The 16,100-nt window shown below is 33.8% G+C and overlaps 1 protein-coding gene across 16 annotated transcripts in view; it reads left to right on the forward strand.

The window, feature by feature from the left end:
* ANKRD28 (ankyrin repeat domain 28) overlaps nucleotides 1–16,100 on the forward strand; it is a 151,818-nt gene that overhangs the window by 67,099 nt on the left and 68,619 nt on the right. For 11 of the 16 annotated variants that reach the window (XM_039837071.1, XM_039837077.1, XM_039837061.1 and 8 more), the window contains one exon: nucleotides 10,566–10,644. In XM_039837071.1, coding sequence (XP_039693005.1) covers nucleotides 10,566–10,644 — 79 coding nt within the window. Of the gene's footprint in view, nucleotides 1–3,935; nucleotides 3,975–10,565; nucleotides 10,645–16,100 lie in introns of all 16 variants that reach the window. The other 5 variants (XM_039837068.1, XM_039837069.1, XM_039837064.1 and 2 more) reach the window with 1 other exon arrangement.

The following is a 16,100-nucleotide window of genomic DNA, read 5'->3' on the forward strand; positions in this document are numbered from 1 at the left end:
CTTTTCACCAAGTAAACATTCTGCTTCACTGGACAAGCAAAAATTTTAGAATTTTGTATTTATTATGATTATTAAATATATTTATCAACTCAAGGAGACTAAATATCCCCTAAGTTATTTGTTTTAGTGGACATTTATATATAAATTGGTAGGTAAATAGATGGTATTTTTATAGAAATCAAGTATCTCGTATACTTAAAAATAATCCCTGTGATTTTTATACTTACATAAAAATTAAAATGATAGTTATTTAGTATGGCAAAAATGTCATAAAGTTCCAAATTTCAGACTGAGCTGAGGTTATTAATTGATCTGAAATTATTAATTAATCTCATAGGTCTTAGCACTTCAGCCAATTTTTGTTTTATTGAGGTATAATTGACATACAGTAAATTGCATATATTTAAACTTACAGTTTTCTAAGTTTTGACATATGTATATAACTATGGAACTATCACCACAATCCAGATAGTTAGATTCCATTTGCCCCTAACCTCTGATCTGCTTTGTGTCACGATAGATAATTTATTTTCTGGAGCTTTATATAAATGGAATTATACAATACGCGCATCTTTTGTCTAGCTTTGTTTTCACACACCATAATCATTTTGAGCTGCATCCATGTCGTGGCATGTATTAATAGTTAATTCCTTTATGTTTCTGAGTAAGTATTCCATTGTATCGATAATATATAATTTGTTTTTTTAATTCACCTACCTGTTAATAGACATTTGAGTTGTTTTCCTTTTTCATCTATTACAAATAAACCTACTATGAGCATTTGTGTAGATGTTGTTATATGAACAGACGGTTTCCTTTTTCTTGGTAAATATATAGTGGTGGAGTGGTCAGAACACACAGTAGGTGTATGTTTAACATTTTAAGAAACTGCAGCTGTTTCCAAACTGGTTGTACCATTATACATTCCTACTAACAATAAGAGAATTCCAGTTTTTCCACATCTTCACCAATATTTGGTATGCTTAGTCTTTTCTCATGTTGAACATTCTAATAGATGTATATCTCATTGTGGTTTTCATTTGCATTTCTGTGATAACTGATGATGATGAGCAACTTTTCTTGTTCTTCTTGGCAATCTGTATGTCTTTGGTGAAAAGTCTTCTCTAGTGTTTTTGCTAGTTTTTTAAAATTATTATTAGATTGTTTTCTTACTTTCTAAGCTTTTTGAATAGAATTTGCCCCACGGTAAGAATCTTGCCTTCCATTTTTTAGAATAGTTAGGTAAAGATCTTAGAGATCAAGTAGCTAAATTATCTCTGTCATAGATAAAACTAAAGCCCTTGGAGTTTATTTCATTTGGTCACTTCCATTAAGCAAATATAGGAATAAGAGCCCAGTTTTCTTAATGTCCAGTTAGTTTTCTGTTTATGTTGTCACCCCTCAATTCTGCCTAGTGGCTTAGTCGTACAAGGAATTTCTTAGCTTTTCTCTTGTTTGGTGTAAGTATATAGCTCTTAGTAAATACTCGCTATCTCCATTTGGTATAATTTGGTGTGTTGGTTCATTCCCTTGACAGATATGTTGCTGTGCTGGGTAATGGGGAAACCAGTTGTCCATACTTTTTTATCCCTGCTCTTCCATGCTCTTTCATGACTCAGCATATCAGTTGTGCCTACATTGTCTCCAGCTTCCTTTACCTTACCTTCAGCTTCTGTTCATTCTTTAGGCTGCAGCTTATGTAGGCAGAACTCTATGGTCCACGGGATTCTCACCCCCTGGTGTATATATCATCGATAATCTCTTGAAGTTGATTATAGGAAGATGAGATTAGCTATGTGGACTTGACCTAATTACATGAACTCTTTAAGTCTGGCTCCAGAGTTGGTAACAAAGGGAGTAAGGGATTTGATGTGGGGTAGACTGTCTTTTGCGGATTTTAAAGATGGGGGATCACATTGCAAGGACTGTGGGCACTGTGTAGGAACAGTGGGCAACTTCTGGTGGACAGTCAAGAAGGAAAACTGGAACCTCAGTCAAATAACCACAAGGAACTGAATTTTGCCTGAATGAGCCTAGAAGGGGATTCTTCCTAGTCAGGCCTCTTGATGAGAACGCACCCCATTGACACCTTGACTTCAGCTTTATGAGAAACCCTGAGCAGAGAACCTGGCCAGCACTTTGCATGGACCTCTGCCCTACAGAACTGTGAACTAATAAATGACTGTTGTTTTAAGCTGCTAAACTTGTGGTAATTTGTTATGCAGCAATAGAAAACTAATACAAGACTTAAATATCTCTTTTTCTGGAACACCTTTTCTGGCCCCTCAGGTGTGCTCCCCATGTCAGCCTAATAGATGCCCATAGCACTCTGAACTTCTCCTTTATAACACTCATATTAACTGACTTGTGTTATGTTCATAACTTTTAACTCTAGAGATTAAATTATTTTTAATTTAATTTTTAACAATTTTAAATTATTTTTTATGTTTGAATTATTCTTTGTATTTATACTCCAGTATATGGTAACTATTAGCTCTTTAAAAAGTGTTAGAAGTGAATGCATAAAAACAAAACATAGTCCCTGGCTTCAGCAACTTTATAATTTAAAAGTGTTTGGCTATGTTGTGTGTGGGTACTTTTGTTTTTGTTTGTGTGTAGGGTATGTTTTGGTTTTGCTTTTGGTGGATAGGAGCATTCAATTTGTCAGTTTCCCAAGTGCAGTTAAGCTAACCTGACTTCTTACCAAGGTCATTTGCCTTGCATCCTCATCAGGACTTGTATTAGACAATTCAAATCACTTTGACAGGAAGGGTTAATTCTTTTTAAAAAATTAAAAAATAAAAAATCAAGTGCACATGAAATGCTTGTGGACAAGGGCAGTGTTCTTTTATGAAATAATAACTTGATGATTTGCAGCACTCTGTTGATGGTCCTTCAGGGCATTGACCTTAAAGGGACATGCTCTACCCTATTCTCTGCCAAGGGAACTGAATCCCATCTTGCCCTCAGTGCTCAGGGACAGAAGTTGGTTTTAGGAAAGGCATTTAATAAAGTTATTAGTTATTAGAGTTACTGACACTCTAGAAAGCAGCTTTACCGTGCTATGTTGTATTGTAAGTATATCATTATCAGTAAATAAAAGTAAAGTTTGCGGAATTGCTGAACATGTAGCAGGAAAGCAACGCAGGAAATAATGGGACCCTCACAGGTAAAGATGGGATGCTGTGAGCTGCCATCCATTGTTAGGAACTGCCTAATAAGCCAAGAGTATAGTTTTAGATAACATGGGGTTCACTTTTCAGATTATGCTGCCAAAACAGTGTTATATATAAACAAGTCTAAATAGTTGATATATTAGTAATTGTGTGTAAGCTGAAGTACCCGTAATAGCCAGTCAGATTTAGGAAAGGAAACTTATTGTCTCATCCTATCCCAAATCATGAATTCACAAAGAAAATATTTTATATTTTATTTAAATTACATAATTTTAGATTACTGTGAAAGTGGATGATTTAATTAATAGAGTAATTGCTAAGTAAATACACATTTGCCATAAAATTAATGACAAAACCTCGAGATATATTTTTCATATCTTAATGTAATTATTTATTGTGTGAAACATGTAAATTACATAAATATAAACTGCTAATGCACCATTTTTCCTTTGGTAGTTTTTATAGTGAATCAATGATTTGAATATTACCTACTGAAGCATGTTCTCTTATAGAAGCTCAAAAAATAAATCATTTTAGAATATATTTATTTTTGTATATGAGAAAAAACATCAGTTACAAAATGCTGTTATGTTAAGTTTTTATCATTAGTTTGGAAGATAAATATGTGCTGTGAAGAGTGTAGGATTTTGTTTACATAAACCTCAATTACATAAATTATTTTGTTTTTGGTTTTTTAAGATTGCCTTACATAAGTTTCTGATAATAAAATTTCTATTTTTATTCTTCATTCTTTTGTAGACCCAAATTGGTGGTTGGGGGAAGGGCATGGGTGCAAGGGTGAGTAGCTTTCTTTTTCAGTTTTCAGGTGACCTTTTCATTTTCATTAGTTCAGGAGAACAAAACTTGCCAAGCCAACAAAGGAAGCTACTGTTCTTAACAGAATTATCATGTCAGAGCCTGTGTCTTCTGCAAAATTTTGATAAGCTTTTCAAAACTTTTAGTTCAGATGTATTTTAATTGCTCATATTTTGTTGAGCTGTTTTCTTATTTTTCAGTTTTTAGAGTTCTTTATTATGAATGCAACTTTTCTGTCATATATGTGATTTGCAAATGTTTTCTCCGGTGTATGCCTTGAATTTTTATCCTCTTAACTGTGACTTCCTGAGAGCAGATATTTTTCATTTTGATAAAGTTTAATTTATTAACTTCATAGTTTGTGCTTTTGGTGTTATATCCAAGAACTCTGCCTAATGGACATATTTTCTTCTGTAAGTTTTAAAATACTGCATTTGGCAATTGGGCCTATAATCTCTTGATTTAATTTTTGTAGTAGGTGTTAATATAGATCAATGTTTATTTTTTGGCATGTGGCTGTCTAGGACCATTTATTGAAAAGATTATATCTCCATTTAATTGCTTTTGTACTTTTGTCAAAAGTCAGTTGATCATATTTGCATGCATTTATTTATGGACTCTTTACTATGGGTATGTCTTTTTTTCCTCATACTGCACTGCTTTGATTACTACAACTTTAAAGTAATTCTTGAAATTGCAGTGTAAGACTCCTTTTCTTTCAAAATTGCCTTGACTACTCTAATATCTTTGCCTTTCCATATTAATTTTAGGTTGTTTGAGTAGCTTTGTTTAAGGTATTTGTTTATAAATGGAGTCAATTCTCCTTCTGTCACTCCAAGGCACTTATTTAGTCCCCAAAATAAGTTTCATCAAATAGTATAATTAATGAAGTCATTTGTTAGATATATCTTCCTTTTTTACTAGCCATAAATAAATTTAATAATTGGTTTAAATGTGTAAATCTTACAGTTATATGTATAGTCTGATACAGTATGATATTTTTGTGTTCAGATAATTTATCTTTTAATAGATTTTCCTGTTTCTCCTATTTTATGTGATTCTTTTCTAAGAAATGAAAATCTCACTTCTTCCCAGACTTTGTACCTTTATCACCTAGTTGTGATTAATCCAAATAGAGGACTATGAAAAAGAACATTAAATCGTCATGCTGTAGAAAATTTTTCTGAAGTAGGACCTTAGTAATACAGTTATAGAAGGGGAATGAATCCATTGTTACTGCTGTGATTTTTTTTTAATGTTATTTTCTAAGATGCAGCATATGTCCAGATGTTTATGAATAAACACATGTACATAAAGAATGATTGCTACCTCATTGTTGCTTGTTTAAACTGTGAGAGAATGTAGTGGTCCAAAGTGTAATAGCAAAGGAACCCTGACCTATGAGTCAGGCAAACTAGATTCTAGTCTATGTGTCCTTCAGTGGTTTAGCATCTCTGAGCCTTGCTTTTCTCATTTGTAAAATGAGGTAATTGAATTAGATGATCTCTTAAGACTATTTCTTTTCTTTATATTTTACTTTGACAACTCCGTGAACTATTCTATTTCTTTATGAATTACGTCACTTAAACTTAGGTTATTTCACAGCATGTGGGGCGGAGGGGCATGCTTCAGCAGATTTCAGCTTAGATTTCAGTTAATGTTCCTTTATCTTTTGTTATGTTTTTCTTTTCAGTAGGTAGTAACAAAATTGATTTGAATTTGTTCTCTAGGTGTCTTGTTTGTTCTTATACTTACCTCATACCACATTGTCTAGAAAACTCAAATACCTGGAAAGAGACAATCAGAGGCTATATAAAAGCCACCAATATGACAGAAACTTTGGCCGCTTACTTAGTGTTCGTTCATTTTCCCCTTTCTTCTACTGGGCCGAGCTCTGATTTTGTTCGGGTATCTTATCCCCAACTTCACTCACTGGAAGATAATCCCATTCTCACCTCCAGGGGTAATCAAGTGGTTGATTTAGGCATAGCAAGTGACATAAGACAGGCCAATGAGAAGTGAAAGGAAGTTACACGGGTACCTTCTGGGCAGTTTTCTCACTGCTTAAAAATAGACACAGAAGAGAATTCCATTTCCAGTTCCACATGTAAGAAACTTGGAAGTCACCATTTAATCCTAACACAGGTAAAAAGCCGAACAGATAAAAAATTTTTCTTGAGGATCTATAAAAGAAGGGAGAACACAGGGCAAACCACTGCCCCCAGATTGGAGAGACACAGGCAAATACAGGGAGCCATTGTTTAACGAGAGCGGACTCATAAGTAGAAACTGCCTCAAGAATCAATGAGAGCAGACTCATAAGTAGAAACTGCCTCAAGAATCAATGCTAGGATAGGAAAACCTGAACTATAATTGATGAATTGCTGGAGGTTCAGTATGGACAACTCTTGAGAGTTAAAAACGCCAGGGGACCCAGTCATAGGGAGGGCCTCCACACCCAGTATTATCCAGGAGCTCTACCGGGCGCTCACAGTAAATATTAGAGAACACTCCCTTCATGCTTCCAGCAGAGGGATGAGAATAGGAGCCATTTGAAATATGCCAGAGAACTCTGTCCTTAACAGGGCCTGTCCTGAAGACGGATGGGAGTAGGGGGAGGCAAGTTAACCAGAGAGTAACCTGCTGGAGTATATTATTAGACCCTGACTGTTCTGGAAGAAGGGAGATGCCCAACTCCAGCCCACTCTAGCCATCCTGTCTCACGGTGGCAGGGAAGGGTACTGAAAACACTTGTGAAGTTCACAGACCAGAGGCATAGGCTCACAGAAAGAGACCTAATCATAGAATGTGATCTCTCTCACTCACAGAATGTGGTCTCTCTCACAAAATATCTTATTGTGCCATACTCATCTTTTTGGTTAAAGGAAGCACTTTACGGCTTCTCTTTGGAATATTTGAATTGCAGGCATCACCATTCTTACTTACCCTTTGGGGCCATTATTAAGTAAAATAAGGGTTACTTGAACATAAGCACCATGATTCTGTCACAGTTGATCTGATAGTGGAGACAGCTACTAACTGACTAACGGGGAGCGTAACTACAATGGACAAAGGGATGATTCAGTCCCAGGCGGGACAACACAAGATATCATCATGCTACTCAGAATAGCATGCAATTTACAATTTATGAACTGTTTATTTCTGGAATTTTCCATTTGTTTTTGAACCATAGTTGACCATGGGTAACTGAAACTGGAAAGCAAGACCATGGATAATGGGGTACTACTATACAGATCACAACCTGGACTAACTATTGGTATCTGAAAAGGGGAGTGGCAGCCTTGTAGGACTGAATCTTTAATCTGTGGGATCTGATGCTATCTTCTGGTAGATAGTGTCAGACTTAGGCTGAATTGTAAGACACCCAGCTGGTATTGGAGAGTTGCTTAGATGAGGGAGGGAGAACCCCCCACACATTAGAATTGGATGCAGAATGCTTACATAGTATTTCATTATTTGGATGGACAACTAGAAGACTTTTCATCTGTTAACGTCCATAACTTGTAGTCGATAAGCTTGTCAAAGTCTGACAGAAGAAATAATAAAAAGTGATCTTTAAGCATTTTACTGTAACAAGTGTTTTTATCAGGCATTTTTTTAAATTGGGCCAAGACTTTTTTGTCGACAATGTGGAGTCCACTGACAGGAGTTCAGTGTTAATCTTCCTTGTGTAGACCATACCCCAATACATTATCTGTAACTCCTATTTTGAGTTTAAATGATGGGAGAATTGAGACACTTCAGAGTCAAACTTTGGCCCACACCTTTTTCCTTATGTTTACTGTTTGCATTAGTTTTTTCATCATCTTGGCTATACCCAATTCAACAGTACTTTTTTTTGGTAGCTTGCCTTTTTTAACCCTTTATATAATATTCAGTATAGTGATAATGGAAACAATTTGCTTTTTTGCTTTTTTCATTTATATTTCATCAGTTTAATATTAAATCACTTAATTATGATTGCAGGTACAATTGGCACAAACAGTTGTGGTAACAAACACATCTTACTCTTGATAAACCTACATCCAGTGGTGGGAACGAAAGTACATAGTTTTATCAGTAGTAGCCAAATGGTCAAAATACATGTGTGTGTAAAAGTCATCATTAGAAACAGAGAATATTGATTTATCATGTAAGTCAGTTAAAGTTTGGTTAAGTGAACATTGGTTAACAGCGCTTCTTGTGTTTCATAATTTTAGATAACCACTCCCCTATTGGTGTGCATTTAAATTGTTTCCAGCATTTTGCTTCTTCCTTTGATGATCAATAAATATTCTTAATCATTTTGTTTGTACACACATAATGATATTCCACAAAATAAGATTAGCATATATAAGGAGATAGGGATTTTTCATTTAATAAATTTTACTGAATGGAATTATAAATATATTGTTGCTTGAGTTTCAATATTTAACTATAATAAAGTAAAATATAAGGTAAAAAAAATTTTTAATTGACCAGTTTGTTCCCTTTTTCCCCTTTGAATTTGCTTCTTAGAGAAGGGAAACTACATTTGTGAGTCATAAAATACATTGAAAGAATTCAAGGCATTGAGTCAGAATTCCAGACATTTCTCACACATAAATGACTCACTTTATGTGTGTGCTATGTGTGTGATTTATCCTGTGTAATAGATATGTTTCTTAATTGAGTAGGTCTGATGACATTTAAACACTCTGGGGAAGTTTGCTGTTTAGTGATTAGCACCGAAAAGCCTTAAGCCAAGGATTCTTTTATTAAAATGACTAAATTAGGACTCAGCTTTCAATAAGTCTGATATTTTAGTGGTTCTGTTTTAGCTTTTTCAATGACTATTTATTGAATAATTTCTGTGCAAAGAATTCTGTTTGCTGTGGTATGTGTTGGAATAAAAATCATGGTCTTGTGAAAGTCCACTGTGGTTAGAGAGACAGGAACTCTTGCGTGCTGAACAATATTAATAGCCACTAGATCAACCTCCGTTTACTGGAACACCTGTTACTATTATAAGAATAAAAACAGTATCACAAATACGTTAAAGTTATATAAAGAAATGTACGAAGAGCCAGTGATAATTGTGTTACACATCTTTATAATACTGTTATGTACTATAGCTAAGCCTTTTTTGATTGCCTATGAATATTTTAAACCCTTCTTCTGAATAGCAGTTTTTTTCCAAATTTATTCTCAGTTGTCTATCCTTCCTTAGAGCAATTGGAGTACTGCCAAAATAGAAAATCATTACAATGTGAAATAATTTTTTTTCATTTTTTTAAATCTTGAAAGCTATAATACTCTAATGTGGTAGGAGACCACAAAATACAATACTTATTCTTAAAGTTTAACTTTTAGACCGTTAAGATAAATTGGGGTCAAGTAGATGGGGTAACTCTGCTCCATAAGATCTTTCAGGATCTTGTTTCTTGACATTCTTCTGGGATATTGGCCTACCTCTGCATGGTCAAAATTGGCTCCTACCACAAAATTTTGCATCTGCTTTCCAGCCTGTGGGAAGTGGGAAAGCATTGGTCCATTTTCTAAGGTGGTTGTCTTTTTAATTGAAGATGACCTTAAAGTTGTGCCATTCACTTCCACTTACATACCATTAGTCCACACCAAGTAACAAAACTTCAGGGAAGCTAGGAGTGTATTCTCTTGCTAGGTGGGTAAATAACCAGCTAAAACTTTATTCCCGTGGATGAAGGGGAAAATGGACAATTGAAACAACTAACAATCTGTTACAAAAGCCTATGTCGAAAAAAAATTGAACGTAAGTTTCAAAATAAATATTTCTAAATGTATAGCTTTCTCAGATGCAGCCAAGTCAGCAACACTCTGTTGTAATTTTAGATGAGGTGTAAATATGAATTAATCTCAGAATGCGACTTTACCCTAAGATCTTGCTTTTCAAACTGGAGAACATTGTTGCTTGAAGGGAGGAAGTATACGAAGCCATGCATTAGATGTAGCTTCTCTTCCTAGAGGAAGATTTGGAAGACAATGCATTTTTTGGTATTTACAAAGCTAAGAATATATTTTAGAGCCAAAAACAAAATTGCCAGGAATGTTAAGAAAAATCTTAAGATTGTGTTAAGGGATACTTTTAAACCCCGAGAGATATTTCTTCTTTTTGCCACTGTGGATACTCCTGCAGAAACATTTTAATAAGCAAACTTTTTGGTTTAAGGTTTGTTTTGTTAGAGAGGCCAGGAACTCTAAACTGTAAAATTATGGAAAGATATTAGCGTGGGGAAGGGGTGGTAGTGTGGAGTAAAGGAAATTTTCCTATATATATCAGCAGCCTGTGTATCTTTATTCAAAGAAAGTCTGAGAAGCTATTTCTTTGCCTCTTAAATTTTTCTTTTAGTCTTTGCTGCACTTTATATCATTCTTTTAAAGTATTTTTTTTTTTTTTTAAGGTTTGTCTTCCCCTAGCAAGGAAATGCTCTATTAATGAGACGTGTAGACTAGAATAGAACTGTGGTAGTAAGCTGATAGTTATGTGGTTTTCTTCATTTAAAGTACATTAATTTTATATTAAAACTTATGTTCCACCTTTCCTTCTTATCACAGGACAGTGAAAAGAGAACTCCACTACATGCTGCTGCCTATCTTGGAGATGCAGAAATTATTGAACTGCTTATTTTATCTGGTATGGTAAGCTCTGTATAATAAGAGCACATCATGCATATTTTTTGTCATAACTAATATTTGTCAAACGTAATTGACTTTCTTCATATTTGTTTAATTTTTATTCGTTCTACAAATACTGATCTCATTCAGGTGCTGGCTACTGTTCCAGAGGTTAGTGTACATGAGAGAACAAAACAAAGATAACTGCCCTTGTGGAATGTATGTCCTAAAAAAGAAAAACAGGCCGTAAATACAAATAATTTTATAATATGTTAGAAGGTAATAAGTGCTATAGAAAAATGAAAAAGTAGATGAGAATAATGGAGTGGGATGAACATTATATAGTGTAGGATATTATATAGAGTATTCATAGTAGGCCTCATTGACTACAGAGTTACTAAGAAATGATTATGATTCTCCAAGGGGGAGGCAATGATGGCTTGGTCTAAGTACAGCAGTGGAGGTGGTAAGAAATGGTATGATGATAGATATATTTTGAAAGTGATGCCGGCAAGTTTTGTCTTTAAATGGCTTTATCTAATTCTATCTGAGGGTCTGTAGAACACATTTTAGGGAACTGTTCTTTTATTTTTTAATTTCTTCTAAACTTCTAATTTCTTCTAAACTGTTTAAGACTTTACAATATGAAATAGCCATCTTTTATAGAGTAGCTCCTATTGTGGTCAAGTTTTAGGACTACAGGACTACTGCTTGTAGTCCTAAAACAGACAGTCAAACATTGCTTAGAAATATTTTTGTTGTAGCCAGATTATTATAAATGATATTTACTGAGAAAGGATACATGGGTTTGAATGTTGCTTGTGTTGCCAGATTGCACAGATACATGCATAATGCTATTGGAGAAATAGTATTATTCTTTTGATATTTGAGAGGAGCGCTGAGAAAAATTTTGAATGATGATCCTATTGAATAGTAGCCTAAACAGAATTTTTCCATTATAAATTCATAAAATTCTTCCAGTCTGGTTTTTATAACAAATTGCATGATGATATAGAAAAAAATATAGTTATATATGGACTTGATAAATTTGTTTGTGAATAACTTCATCACTGATGCACTTCTCTGAAGATGTCTGTTCCTCTGTGGATGCTAGTTCACTGGTTTTCAGCTGAAATTTACTAAAGCTAAGAACTGAGGAGGGTCAAGAGAAAAATAGTATTTCTTCTTAATTGAAGCATCTTCTGCTTTAATCATATGAATTAATGGGATACAGGTCTATATATGGAATTTTTTTTACAAACATTGTCCAAGAACCAGTTTCCTGTTTTTTTTTGTTAAAAAATAGCTATCTAGAAACAGTTTAATTAGTTTAATGTCTAAGACTTTCAGTAAGAACTCTACTGCTGTATTTTTTCATTTTAACACAGAATTCTATCATTTACTTTCATTTTTAACAAAAAGATTTTACAACTCAATATGGAGGGTTTTCCCCCCATTTTGAATTTTTATACCTAAAAGAAACTTTTCAAATGTTCAAAGTTTGACTTAATCCCTCTTATTTAATGTGAATGTTTGCATTGGAGATTTTCAGTTAGAGATGGTTGACGTCCTGGTAGTTGTAAGTATGATGGTCAAATGAGCCTTATGAGTGCGATAGGCTCAGATGTCAGCTTTGAAATAAACATTTTAGAGAAAGCGTAATTTCTTTTGAATAATTAAATAAAAATCATGTATAAAATAAACCATTATACATGTATTAAAGCTTTTTCAAACCTTCTTTGAAAAATTCTTTCAATATTGTATTTTATGTTTCATGAGCAGCTCATGCAACTATTTTTAAAAGGAGAAATAAAGTTCTAAATTAATTTATTTACAGTTCTCAGAATTTAAAAAATAAGTTTTTACTTGTCATTCTCTCTCTACTAGAGTATAAACTCCTATAAGGCAAGGATCTAGTAGGCTTTGATTCCTAACATATTCATTCCCAGTACCTAGAATACTGTTGAATACATAATAGGTTCTGAGTGACTACTTGCTGAATAAATGTATGATTATAGCAATGTAAGTTTAAGCTCTGTCTCCTTTTCAAAAATTTGTTCACATTTTGGTCTCAGTTTCTCAAGTTTTTAGTGGAAGTAAAAATGGGAGAGGTGGGCATGAGAAGAGTGGGGTTGAAAGCAGTTAGGTAAGTAGAAAAGGAAAGAAGGCAAATGATTTGTTTCCTTCGAATGCAAATTAAACTCTTTCTTAGACTTGTTTCTCTTTAGACTATCTCTTTAGGCTCTAACTGACTTGGATTTGGAGTAAAAAGAGCTGAAAAGAAATCTGAGGCTAGATTTCTAAACTAGAACCTCAGTTTTCCATTTAAAAATGAAAAATAAACCAGGCTCTGTGTTGCCATGCGAGGCATAGCAGATAGTGAATGTTAAAGAGCATGGGTTCTGTGGCCAGACAGATTTGGATGCAAATCCTGGCTCCATCTCTTACCACCTCTGTGAACTTTGGGAAGTTATTCAATCTCTCAACAAATTGTAGTCCCCGTCCACCTCCCCGCCACCCCACTACCCCCAACAACAACAAAAAAACAGCCTTTAAAGCTATACATAAGTGTCTTACTTAACAGGGCCCTCAGTAGCGGAGCAAATAACAAAGGTTTGTGTAATTTATGGATAACAGTGCTCTAACAAGAAGATAGGGAGTAATCAGGAATGTGTTCCTAACTTTTAAAGTTGACGCTATACAGGATGATTGTCGTGGCCTTCTATAAAAATACTCCTTTACATAATTGAAGAAGACCTGTATAGTATCTTTATGTATATGAAATTGCTCATGTTGATTTTTATAAAAATAATCACTTTAAAATATTTCAGTTTGTTATATCAATTTGAAATTCTCATTAACTCTTTGAAATAAGAAATCTGAACAAACCATTTACTAGTAAGGAGATTAAATTTGTAATGGAAAACCTCCCAACAAAATAAAGTCTAGGACAGATGGCTTCACTGGTGAATTCCACCAGATTTTAAAGAAAATACTAATTCTTCCTCAAACTCTTCCAAAAAGAATAGAAGAAGGAGCACTTACAAACTTTTTTACAAGGCCAGCATTGCCTTGATAACAAAATCACTCAAAGACACTACAAGAAAAGAAGATTGTAGGCCAGTATTGATGAATACAGATGCAAAGATTCTCAACAAAATATCAGCAAACTGAATTTAGCAGTACACTAAAAAAATCATACACCATGATCAAGTGGAATTTATTCCAAGAATGCAAAAATGGGTTCAACATTCACAAATCAGTCAGTGAAATACACCACATTAACAAAATGAAGACTGAAGATCATATGATCATCTCAATAGATACAGAAAAAGCACTTGACAAAATTCAACATCCGTTTCATAATAACTTACAACAAATGAGTACAGAGGGAACATAACACAATAAAGGCCATGTACAAGAAGCCCACAGCTAATATACTCCAAGTTGAAAAGCTGAAAGCTTTTTCTCTAAAATCAGTAGCAAGCCCACTGTCATCGCTTTTATTCAACATAGTTCTAGAGGTACTAGCCAGAACAGTTGTTCAAGACAAAGAAATTAAAGGTGTTCAAAATGGAAAGGAAGAAGCAAAGCTGTTTCTATTTGCAGATGATATATATATATGAGATATATATATATATATAGACATTATATATATAGAAAAATGTAAAGACATCACCAAAAAACTGTTAGAACTAATAAATTCAGTAAAGTTGCAGGATACAAAATCAACAAAAAAATCTTGCATTTCTATATACTAATAACAAACTATCAGAAAGAGAAATTAAGAAAACAGTATCATTTACAATTGCATCAAAAAGTAAAATATCTAGGAATAAGTTTAATCAAGGAGGTGAAAGAACTGTATACTGAAATCTGCAAGACACTGATGAAAAATATTAAAGAAGACAAGTAATGGAAAAATATTTCATGCTCGTGGATTGGAAGAATTAACATCGTTAGAAGGTTTATGCTACTCTAAGCAGTCTATGGATTCGGTGCAATTCCTGTCAAAACTCCAGTGGCATTTTTCATAGAAATAGAAGAAACAATCCTGAAGTTTGTGTGGACCCACAAAGATCCCAAAGAGTCAAAACAATCTTCAGAAAGAGCAACGGAACTAGAGTGTCATGTCTCCTGATATCAAACTATATTATAAACATGTAGTAACCCAAGCAGTATGATATTGGCATAAATACAGACACATGGATCACTAGAACTAAAAAAGAGCCCAGAAATAAACCCACACATGTATGGTCAATTTATGACAAAGGAGCCAAGAATATACATGGGGAAAGGACAGTTTCTTCAATAAATGGTGCTGGGAAAACTGGACAGTCACTTACAAAAGAATGAAAATGGACCACTATCTTACAAGCAGAACTACATCAAACTAAAAAACTTCCGAAAAGCAAGGGAAAGCAACAAAAAGAAAAGGCAATCTACAGAATGGGAGAAAATATTTATTTACAAGCCGTATATCTAATAAGGGGTTGATATACAAAATATATAAAGAACTCATACAACTCAATAGCAAGATTTAAAAATCTGATTAAAAATTGGGCAAAAGAACCAAATAAACATTTTTAAAAGAAGACATAAATATGACCAACAGGTACATGAAAAGTTGTTTAGTATCACTAATCATCAGGGAAATGCAAAGCAAAACCACAATAAGATTTCACCTCACACTTGTTAAAATGGCTGTCATAAAAAAGGCAAGAGATAACTAGTATTGTAATGGATGTGGAGAAAAGGGAACACAGAAATTCTTGTGCACTGTTGGTGGAAATGTAAATTGGTACAGCCCCCATAGAAAACAGTATGGAAATTCCTCAAAAAATTAAAAATGGAACTACCATATGATCCAGTAATTCTACTTCTGGCTATATATCCAAGGAAATGAAATCACAATCTCAAAGAAATAAACTCCCATGTTTATTGCAGCATTATTCACAATAGTCAAAACATCAGAATATTCAGCCATAAAAAAGAAGGAAGTCATGCCATTTAAAACAACATGGGTGAAACTGGAGGAAGACATTATGCTAGGGAAGTAAGCCAGACAGAGAAAGAAAAATAATGCATGATTTCATTTTTATGTGGTATCTAAAGAAACCAAACTCATTGAAACAGAACAGATTAGTGGTTACTAGAGATGGAGAGTGGTGCAGGAGAGTGGGGAGAGTAAAGGGGTGGGTCAAGAGCTACAAACGTCCAGTTATAAAATAAAAATAAGTTCCAGGAATGTAATATGCAACATGGTGACAATAGTTAACAATGCTGTATTGTATATTTGAAAGTTACTAAGTGAATAGATATTAAGGTCTCATCACAAGAAAAATACAATTTTAACATGTGAGATGATGTATGTTAATTAAACTTACTGTAATCATTTTGTAATATATACATATGTCATATTATGTTGTACACCTAAAACTAATAGTGTTATATGTCAGTTATACCTCAGTAACA

This window comes from Pteropus medius, unplaced genomic scaffold, assembly GCF_902729225.1.
Source record: "Pteropus medius unplaced genomic scaffold, Ma_sr-lr_union100, whole genome shotgun sequence".
In the NCBI taxonomy this organism is placed as follows: domain Eukaryota; kingdom Metazoa; phylum Chordata; class Mammalia; order Chiroptera; family Pteropodidae; genus Pteropus; species Pteropus medius.